General features: G+C 41.5%; 1 protein-coding gene across 3 annotated transcripts; it reads right to left on the bottom strand.

Annotated features, from left to right (window-relative positions):
* Positions 1-196: 196 nt before the first annotated feature.
* Positions 197-9,621, bottom strand: SDHAF4 (succinate dehydrogenase complex assembly factor 4). Of its 3 annotated transcripts, none has more exons than XM_072855264.1 (4): positions 9,522-9,596; positions 9,103-9,175; positions 6,754-6,887; positions 197-4,038 (listed from the first exon to the last, which is right to left on the bottom strand). In XM_072855264.1, exons 1-4 carry the CDS (start codon positions 9,559-9,561, stop codon positions 3,929-3,931), a joined length of 357 nt encoding a protein of 118 aa, XP_072711365.1. In that variant the 5' UTR covers positions 9,562-9,596; the 3' UTR covers positions 197-3,928. The 3 variants fall into 3 exon arrangements, with proteins under 3 accessions (XP_072711365.1, XP_072711363.1, XP_072711364.1); XM_072855262.1 differs by having other exon boundaries at positions 199-4,038; positions 6,754-6,906; positions 9,522-9,601; XM_072855263.1 differs by lacking the exon at positions 9,103-9,175 and having other exon boundaries at positions 3,750-4,038; positions 6,754-6,906; positions 9,522-9,621.
* Between the last annotated feature and the right edge of the window lie 1,346 nt (positions 9,622-10,967).

The following is a 10,967-nucleotide window of genomic DNA, read 5'->3' as shown; positions in this document are numbered from 1 at the left end:
CAAATAATTTCCTTATGCTTTGATATGCTTGATGCTATGTTAGTGACTGATGAACAATTACAAAAAACACAGAACTTCCAAATCCTCTTCTCTTACAGATGAATACACTTGCTTCAGAACAAGGTGTTGTGGTCCTTTTGAAATAATGATACCAAAATAAGTGTCATAAAAAGACATGTAACATATCTGTCACTACACATCGCTGGAATTTGTGATCATTTATTGCAGTCTACTGAAAAAGTAGTAAAGTTTTATAACGACATTCTACAGTCCTTTACAAACATCTGCTACCATAAAGGGTAACTTTACTCTCATGCAACTATATAATAAACCTTGCATTTTAACTTAGTAAAATCAGCACTGAAATATATACTTTCCAAACAAGGCAATATATAACAAACATTTTCTTTAAGTGTAGAGTGCAACTTTATATATTTTGTAATAAAGTAATTACAGAGCAATTCCTTCAAACAATAAAGGCTTCATAATTTTAGTAATGTACCAAATGTACCTATGCAAGCTAGCAGAAACAAGTTTAACTTTAAAAAAGAAAACCTACTGCGGAAATGCACCATACAGCTTTTTAGTCAAGAAAACAAAATGGAGCAGCAAGCATCCTCCAGTACTACAAGAATTTGCTTACACAGGGGAAACAATTTTCCTTTGTCTCCCAGAAATTTAAGAGAACAGAAATACAACCCCTGCTGCTTTACACTGTTATACTAACAAAAAGAGCTACAAAAATAGATTCAGTCAGGACTTATGAAAAAAACATACCTGTGGCTAATCTAATGGCTAATGCCACAAGTCATGGCTTTACCCTAGTGCTGTATCCCAGTGAACTGCTGATATTAATCATCTGGAAAGAGCAGGAAGACAGCAGTGGAAAAGCGCTGAAGTGCTTCTTTCCTAACTGCAGACACTGCAAGAAAACAAACTGGCAACAAATCGTTTATGCCCTACAATATCATTGTATCGGTTGTTGCATTCAAACCATGCTTGGTTTTGACAGATACGACAAGTGGTTTTGCAGCACTGCAGGACATTACTTTGGACTTATTACCGGAGCCTAGGACTCCTCTTTTTGGTAAATGCCAGATTGCCAGACCACACAAAAAGGCCCCATGGCATTCGCTCGTTGGCTGTTACATGTTATTTTGCCCAAATGTTCGGTTTCTTACCTTTTATTGACACACTCCCTCACCAAATTAAGCAAATACTTGGTGGTTACTGGTGCTGGCCTGGGAGGTGGTAGAGAGGGCCTGCTATCCTCTCTTTCCTCAGTGCCTACTCCTTGACAGCTATTGACATCAGTTAGCAAGAGCCCTTTATTTTGAAAGAAAGCAGAATTCCTGCCTTTGTGCAGCACTCTGTCGTGTTGGTACAGACAGTGCTCTCAGGAGCAGCTTCCAAATCCAGGTGCTCCATGGATGCGGGCAGGGAGTGCCTAGGACCCGCCTGAGCTCCGGCAAAAATGACTGCCTGTGGCTCTGGCAGCAGCAGGCATCCCTGCATGAAAGCAGACACGCAGGGGCCGGGAGAGCACTGGGGTCAGCCCTTGATCACAAAGCAGGGGAAACTGAAGATAACTAACTGAAACATGAAGAAAACCATGGAAAAGTGAGACCAGTTCTTCATATGCTAAATCAAAAAGGCGCAATTCTGCAGCCAGGGAGGATTGCAGCTGCAGTCTCTGCTGAAGGTAGCAATTAGAATTGAAAATCAGGAATGCCAAGAAGTGGAACTAGGTAAACACTCACGGAGCATGTGCTGGGAAGGGTAAAACCTGGTAGGAGAAGATAATGAACACATGCAACAATCCATGCATAAGGAAAGTAAGATTTGGAATTCAAAAATAAAGTAACTGTGGTAGTGTTACTGCCTCTTTGCTAATTAAGATGTTAAAGCCATTAATAACGATGCAGAAAAGGCAGAAGTTTCTAAATAAAATTTCTGCTTCCTATTTGAAAAGGTGGTGTGTTGTGTGATGAAGTATTTTACAACTCACTAGCAACTGAAGAGGCAAAGCATTATTAGACATCAGTATTTTAATAAACAGCATATAAAGATAGCTGACCCAGCATACCTTTAGGTAACTGAAAATTTCAATAGATTGTGGGAAAACTTAACTGTTGCACTACAGAAGGGCAACTAGAATCAATCAGGTATAAATACAGACCAATTTTCCAACATCCAAACCATGCTGCATAATTTATAGACGATTAAAGGTTAAAAATCTAATTGCCACTAGTTAACATCTTTTATGAAAAACAGGCTTTAGCAAACCTCATTTTGCTCTTCAGTGATGTATTTGGTTGATAAACCTAACTGAACAGACTTAGTACTTTTGCAGAACACCGTCGCAGTGAGTCAAAACATCTGCTCACAACTAGCATGATACTATGCCAATAAAATACACACTGGGTATACAAACTGGCAGCGTTCAATGAGGAGCTTCCCCACTGGCTACAAGTTGGGTGAGTTTTAGGGAGGTTGTACAGATTTGTGATAGGACTAACACACTTTAATGCTCCAATAAAAACGTGCAAAAGGCAAAGCCGTGCATTCTTAGGCAGAGCCAGAGTAATGGAAAACAACAGAAACCATGAAGTAAAGCTGACTTTCATTCAACTACAACTTGCTTTGGCACAGCAAAAGGCAAAAATATCCACAAAGGAAAAAGAAACGTAGGCCATAGAATGGGAAACTGTCCTGGGCTCTCCACAAAACTTTTATTTGGTTTTAATGCTCACTGGTGCTGTGGCAAAAGCAGCTAATAGGAATTGTGAATATATAAGCTGGAGCATCTAGAGTAAAAGAGAGGAGGTTGAAAAATCAGCAAAACACCAGGAAGGAAACACAAAGGGATGAAGAAAACATTTACAGCTGAAGACTAGGGAAGATCCATTTGTTTAGGCTACCAAAAAGAACTCGCACAGAAATAAATAGAGCATATGTTCACACATTTTAATAATGACAGCTTATTCTTATTAATAAGCACCCACACAAGTGCTAGATTTGCACTCTACGACAGTATTTACAACTAGGCAAATTCTTGAATGCAGAACTGAGCTCAGTCTGACTGAGACATATTTAGTGCAATGCCAGATAACTTCGTTTTAAGACCTGCAAGATTAGATCATCTAATTAGTCCCCTTTGACCATAAGGTATCAGGAAGTAATGTTATTTTTCCCCCAAGCAGCATTTAGCCAGTTTTCAGACAGACATCTCCATTTATGAAGGAAAAGATAATGCAAATAGCTATGAAGAACAGTGTTCTAAAACTGCATATGGAGCACCCCTACACTGCTTGCAGTCATGAGCTCATCCTCTCGGAATTAAGCCTCCATTCCATCATGCCGTTTACAGCCCGTCAGTCCGAGATGAGATTAAATGGCGTTTCCGTCCCCTCTGCACAAACAGGAAAGAAACCCCAACCCGCTCCAACGGAGGCAGAGGGGATGGTTCTTGATTAAGGGGGCTGTTACCAATGAACCACGGTGCTGAATGTGAACATCAGCAAAGTACTCATCTCCTCAGAGGTGGCTGTACTTCTGATGAACGGTATCTAGGTTCATGAACTGCAAAGCTCTTTCAGCACTTTCAAGACACTACATAAACGTTGAAATACATAAATCCAAGTCCTTATGCATCTCAGTAAGATCCTGACTACCAATTTTACATCACTATACTTGCATTTATATTTGCATACTGCAAATAGCATTCAAGATCAAGTGTACATTGAGCAAATAACAGCTCCAAAAACTGAGTTGCAGCATCACGTTTATTTACATAATATCTCTCAGAAAATTCATCACAAGCATGACAGAAACAAGAAGCTTCACAACAAATCCAGGTGAGATTTTTCTGTACATTATATTTTTCAACAACTAGAAATCTTATTAGCAATACAGATACATTTATACATTAAAAATCTATACAACGTCCTTTTCTCTCCCAGTCTCCGAAACGTGTAGGTTCAGGGCCTTTAGGTCCACCCCTCTCTTTTGTAGCAGGATTGATTCCATCAGGGAATTCTAAAATGACAGGGAAAGTTCATTAAAATGCCTATAATGTTGACAAATATAAAGATGTCACCATCTACGATGTTTGCCTCTCAAGTTTCATTTTCAACTACAAAATCAATTCTCCTTTGTTTTTAAAGGCAACCTTGAATTAAACATTTCCCAGAGTCATACAACAGTAGTTTCAGAGAGTTTTGTGACTACAGTCAGGAATGTATTATCATATTCAGTTATGCAAATGAAAAAGCAACTCAATATCCAAAGGCACTAAAGCACCACAGCTTCTCGTGAACTCACAGCAAGAACTTGTGTCACTCAGGTATGCTGTGCTTGTCCACTACATCGAAAACACCAGGTCACCTTCTGTGTTTGGTTAGGGCTCTAACTTTAAGCACTCAGGTTTTAATTTTAGCTTTAATTTTAGAATTATAGCCAAGATTTTATAATTATTCTTGTTTTTAAAACACCATGTTTTCATGGATGCTGGTATGTTTTTCAAGAAATAGCATGTTGGTGTTCATCGACACCAGACTAGACACCCCAGTCACAGGAAGTACTAGAAAATCCTAAATAGCTAAATTAGACTTTTTACCTTCTAACGCTTAACCTAAGCTTGCTACGTCACTGTGATGCCCTTTCAGGAGAGGGAGACTCTTTGTAAGTGGGGTATGAATGGGGCTTTCAAATCTCTCCGGTAAGTGATATGCTATGCTTACACATTAGCAGTGCTTCTTCTATTCCCAGCACCCTCCTAGTTTACGCCACCTGCTCGAACACCATAGAGCTTTCTGCACCTCACAGTCAACATCCTTACGCTACGCAGTGCTCCCTTACTCAAGGCCCTCTCTCAAGAGTAGGAACTCAGGCCAACCATGCTGCACAATGGCCACCCCACTAGGCATCGCCAAGCCATGAAGTACTTTTTGGCACAGCACCATCCTGGGCTGAGCGTTTTCTCATCCTGCGCTAGACTGCAGGGCTCCCTGAAGCTCACTGTACCCACACATCCCTGTGCCACGCTGATTCTCCAGAGCCTCCCACATATACACATAACTCAGGGCTCCATCAGTCGTATCCCTAACTCAGCCCTGGTGGGCAAGACAAGTAATGAGCAGCAGGGTTGAAAATGAGAAAAGACAACAACAGAAATCCTGGAGAGCAGAGAAAAAGGAGGACAGCGATGGAGAGAGACTCATGTAGCTACAGGCTATACAGAATGACATATTGGGATGCCTGTTAAAAAATTCATGCAGACCAGGATAGGAAATGTCAGTATTTCAGCACCTCTGGCAGTACAAGGAGCGCAAATGCATCTAGTATTATTTTGCAGATATCATCCCAATATCCAAGCAGTACTGATGTGCTGACAGTGGATGCAGAAGCTCGTAAGATTTCTCCGTGATAGCTACACAACAGTGGGAACTCAAATGGCCAGCTTAAACTCTTAACGTTTTTTCCTAATAACCATCGAAGACACAATGGGCAGTCAGCATTCTAACAAACTATTGCTGGTGTCCTATTTTAAAAATATACAGGTACAACTAAATTTAAAGCCAAAAGAAACCTTGAGTCTTGCTCTAAACATAGAGCACCTAAGCAAAAAGCAAAAGATAGTAATTATGCACTTGTTTTAAATGAAGCAGCAATGGCATTTATTTTCTTGGGAATAAAAGGACAAGAATTAAATAGCTGCTTACACAGTAACTCCAACTCTGAGTCAGTTCTCAAGTGAGTCACAATCTGAAATTGCTTGCAGCCATTTCTGTGATGATACTGTAAGTTTTCAGTCATTTTGTCATCTGGATATTCATAGTAAACTATTGCTATATTAAAAAAGCTTGTCCTAGAGACCTCGAAATAGATAAACATGAGTTACCAGTACTGGTAAACAGTAGCAGAACATCACACTATGGTGAATAAGATAAAGCACAACTAGCACTTCTAGTTAAGGAAGACAGCTAATTAAAAAGAAGGAAAAAAGAGACTCTGTCTTTCTCCTGTCTGATTAAAAAAGTGTACGTTTCTAGTGACTTCAGCAGCGATGTATCTGTGCCTCAATCTCGTCAGGTTCTCTAAATGCGGTCCCACTAAGGTCACTGCAACACAACACAACCAGCAGCTCGTTAGGTCTCCCTGGACCCCACTGAGTGGGCTCAGTAAACTCAGTATCTGTTGTTGCTTTTCAAAACATTACCTGCAAGACTGAGAGAAAGACTGACCATGAAACACAGCACGAATCAGAAATCTTTTGTGGACTAAAAAATAAAACAGGCTTTTTGGATAATAAAAAGTAGCTGGTGCCCTCATGAGTTTACTACCACCATTTATAGCTGTACTGTAATAGACCAATACCAGCTATTAGAACGGTTTATGGTGGAGGGCACCTTAGGCAGATGCCTGGCCCCAACCCTGCTCAAAGCAAGGCTGATGTTAGGTCAGGACATCCAGGCAAATTTGAGCATCTCCAAGAGGAGAGGAATCACAGATTCTCTGGGTGACTTGTTCACAATGGTTGACCACCCTTGTTTTGAAGACTTTTTCCCTCATACATCATTTGCTCCAACTTGTGCCCGCTGCCCTGCCTCTGTTTTTTTCAGAACCATTAAGCTTACAAAGTGATTCTGAGGAGTGCTGAATGCCTACCCCTCTTCTTAAACTGACATCAGCACTGCATCTCAGGGTCTTGCCTTTAACACATGGCTTTCAATTCTGTAAAACATGACTTACTTTCCAGGGGTTCCCTCTCTATACTGGACTCCTCTGGTTCATCAAATCGACCTAGTGGTAACTTCGGTTTCTTAAGTGACTGCTTAGCAGGTTCCGATCTTCCTCCTGTCTTAGAGCTGGTGCTTCTCAGAGAGCTGCAAAGTAGTGATGACTCTATCAAACAAACGGACACGTGTAGCATAAATGTGAGAGTTTAATACCGAGTAGCTCTATGACTGTTCAGAGTGCCTATGAAAAACCCTCACTTCAGAAACTAGGGAGCAAAGGACAGGAAAACAAACTGCAAGTATTAGTTTAACATTCAACTCACGAACACCTAAGAAATCAGCACAGATAATTATTTTTGGCCCTAGAAACATACGCAGGCAAAACTGTGTTAGTTGTGTAACTCAGTTCACATAAACAGTGTATTTTAAACTGCTTGAACTTATCTTCACTGTTATCTTCTTGTATTTTACACTCCAAATAGTAATTATGCTAGCAAAGACCAGTACATTCTGTTTTCCTGGAAAAGTCCTAACCTCCCCCAAGAAGCCTGCTGATTTCCAGGTCTTGGCTCATTTCCAACAGCTTTTGAGTCAGAAAAAGCTTCTGCTTTCCCAAAGGAAAGTTTTAAAAAAATAAAATGTTGTTCCCTTAGTAACAGGTTTTCCAAAATGTTGGTAGAGAATAGTTGGGCTTCCCTTGTGATGGTAAAATAATTCAGCTGGTAGTCAAAACCAGTGCAAACCTTGAGCATATTTAAGTTCAATTATATAACTGCATGCTAATGCTTTAATTAAAAGCATCAACTTTTTTCCTTTAAAGTCCTAACTTTTTTTTTTTTAACATAAATGTAGGAGAAAGTCTATTAATATCCATACCTAAAGTTCTTTCAAGTAGTATAAAAATAGAGATGCACAGATATCCTAAGTCATAAATAATTCAAGAGCCACAAACAAGTAAAAAATTATTTATGAAGATCTCTCAAAATGGCTGACATTTCTGCATTTGGTTAAAAAGCCAAACGTCCACAGTGAGCATAAACTACTCTAAAAATATTTTAGCTATGGACATGTGCCTAAAGCAGCTCTGACTTTCCTTAAGAAGGAAGATTCAAACAGAAATCTTCCCTGTACCAGTCTGGGTGCAAAGCACTTGAAAGAACTATTATTCTACCTTGCTAAAGAGATCGCATCAGGAAACCTTCTCAAGAAGAGTAGACATGACTCACCTATATGTACACCAACCAACAATCCACCTGTATTCCCAGAATCAGCATATTCATTCATCCTAAAATACCACAACCTTGACATTAAACCCTACAGTCACATAAACGGTGTTATGCCTGTCAACTGTTGCCAATGCCCCAAAGGAATAATTCTTTTTTTTTTGCTTTAAGCATGACATAATGGACTATCAACAGTGAAGAATCTAATCCTTCTGCATACATTGGATCTTTCTACTCCTGCCAAGCATCTTGTCATTCTTCTGCAAGCTGAAAGAGAAGCCAGCTAGAAAATTAAATTAAAGCTGATATTCTAGTCCAAGTTCAAATAAAAATCAGATTAAGGTACTGATATGAAATTGATTATCTCGGTCAGCAGAGAAGAGGCAAAATCCATTTTCTCATTTGCAATACTTGATATTGTTGACCTAAACACATTCTTCTTGACACAGAGGTGACAGAAGTTCAAAATTAAGTACCTCTGAAAAAGATGAGATGAACAATCAACTTTATCAGTAAACCACATTCTACAAACTGATCTTTCATCTTTTATAGCCAGTCACAAAGCCATCCAATTTATTAATTATATAGCTGAATTTGAAAAGAAGTTGCAAAACCCAAGTCTTTATAAAGTGGTTGCACAGCCAACATCTGCAATACCCAGTCTTTTCAAGTGGCCCACAGACCATAATTTATCATAACAAAGCCATTCATGCAGTGGGAGCTGGGCACTCATCGGTATGCTCCGAGGAGAGAGGAGCATCAGCCATTAACCTAATGGATAAATAGAGCCTAGGAGGGCCCACAAACATCTAACAACATTTTTTTCCAGCTCTTCTATTAACACATGCTGTACTGGTCTGTTTCAGGAATATTGTATCAATAGCACCACAGAAATCTCAACTTTTGATGGAGAAGGAAGTGGCCTGACCTGCAGCCCTACAGAACAGCCTAAGCTGAGCGTGCATGTAGGACAGACACGGTTATGCAGGCTACTTCATTTGCCCTCCAGCCTAGATTTCTCCAAGAACAAATCACCTGAATTTCCTCATATAAAGGGCACACCCAATAACTTCCAAGACCACAGTAAGTTCTCGCTAACTATTCTACAAATATTAAATCACGGCTTAATATTTTACTACCGTTTAAAAGTTCGCAGCAACAACAGGGAAAGAAAACCTCCAGAACCGATAGCGAGGCCTGATAGCAGCAGGTCTGAAATATAGGGGAGAATATTAATATCTAGAAGGAAGAAAAAAAAAAAGGCAGGAAACTTGTAGAAAAATAGGGGGAGGCGCAAAAGCTGTGGCACCCCACCGCCCTAACAGATGCCGTGGACCGAAGAGGCGGGGGTCACACCGCGGGTCGCGCACGGCCCCCATCACCCCTCATCTTAGGCGCCATCTTAGGCACCCTTCAGCAACCCCAGCGCCAACAGTCCCGGCCGGTAACCGCCCCTCTCTCCCTCGCTCTAACTCCCCTGCGTGAGGAAGGGGAAGAGAGGCTGGGGAGCCCCTCAGCAGCAAAGTCAGGCCCCTCCCTCCCTCCACCCGCCTCTTACTCGCTGCCCTCGGCGCGCCGCGCAGCAGCCGCAAAGCCATGGCCGCGCCGAACCAGGATACATGAGGGGGCTGCGGCGCAGGCGCGCCGCGCATGCGCAAATGGCGACGGCGGCCAGGCAGGGGGCGGGCGAGCGGGGGCGGGGCTCGCGCGGCGTCCGTTGGACGCCGCGTGAGCCCCGCCCCCGCTCGCCCGCCCGAGGGGAAGCGGCGGGAAACGCGGTTCCAGTCAGGGCAGCGCCTTCGGGCAGCTCAGCTTCCACCCGCCTTAAAACCAACCTCATCACCCCGCACCGCTCTCTGTCTCCGGGGACAGCGCCTTGTGAGCCAAGTTCTCCATGAAGGCACGTCCGGGCTCGTGGATGTGCTCAAGAAATAGGCTATAATTCCCCTCTTCCCTCTGCAAACCTGGAGCAAAGGCATCTTTTTTTCTCCCACGCGATGGAAGATTTTGCCGCTGAAATGATGCGTTTTCCCCCGCAATGTGTAGTGCAGCCCTGCTACCTTTTTTTTTAAAATAATGAAAATAATTAAATTGTTGAAATAATACACAAAGGCTGCTTAGGACATGAAAGAATTTAGGCTGATGCCATAGTGATGTACAGACCTAGTATTTGTCCTTACAAACTAAAGACTATATAACTTCAGTTACCAGAAAATTATTTAAATATCGTAATTATTTTATTAATTTAATAATAAACTTGATCTCTCTCAGTCCTACACCCCCGCTGGTGTCTTTTCTGCCCTCGGAACAGGCATTATTCACCCTCCCAGGAAGAAAGCAGCCAGAAACTGAGCAACCACACACAAGTGCTGAACCAGAGGACTTCAGACCACCTCTTTTCACTTTCCCAGTTTACCCAGTGAAAGTCCTTTGAACACTGCACTCTCTATCAGTATAAACCTAACCCTGGGATAAGTAACACCTAGGCTCATGGGGTGGAGCTCCAGCTAATGAGTTAACGTTTTGAATATGGCAACGTTTGCTTTTTGTCACTCCCCACATCTCTAGCTAACATTGTTCTTCCATAAAACAGAATTCAAAACACTCTGTCCACAGATGCTAAACGGCAGAAGAAACTTTCACTCAGCTGTTCTTGGAGATTGGAGTGCTAAATGCTGAAATAGCATTTTGTGTTCACATCTGAAGAGTTTAAGAAAGTAAATCTCCTTGGTTAATTAACATCAGCAATGCTCCATTGAGTTTATTGCACTACATCTGGCAATGCCTACACACTGAAAGTGATTAAATTTAACTGACTGCCTTATGTGTGACATTTTCTCAATCGGCTTTTTAGAACAGGTTAATTGGACATTAGAGACTGAAATAATGGGAAACCCTTTTCTTTATTTTAACAGCAAGATGCTGGGCCTCTAGATCAGAGAATACAGAGGAATATTGGTGGCTCATGCGGAAAAAATGCTTTTCTGCCCAAAAGCAGCAAGAA

The sequence above is a fragment of the Ciconia boyciana genome, chromosome 3 (genome assembly GCF_034638445.1).
Source record: "Ciconia boyciana chromosome 3, ASM3463844v1, whole genome shotgun sequence".
Classification (NCBI taxonomy): Eukaryota; Metazoa; Chordata; class Aves; order Ciconiiformes; family Ciconiidae; genus Ciconia; species Ciconia boyciana.
Note: the sequence above shows the minus strand (reverse complement) of the source record. Positions and strands in the feature narration are given on the sequence as shown.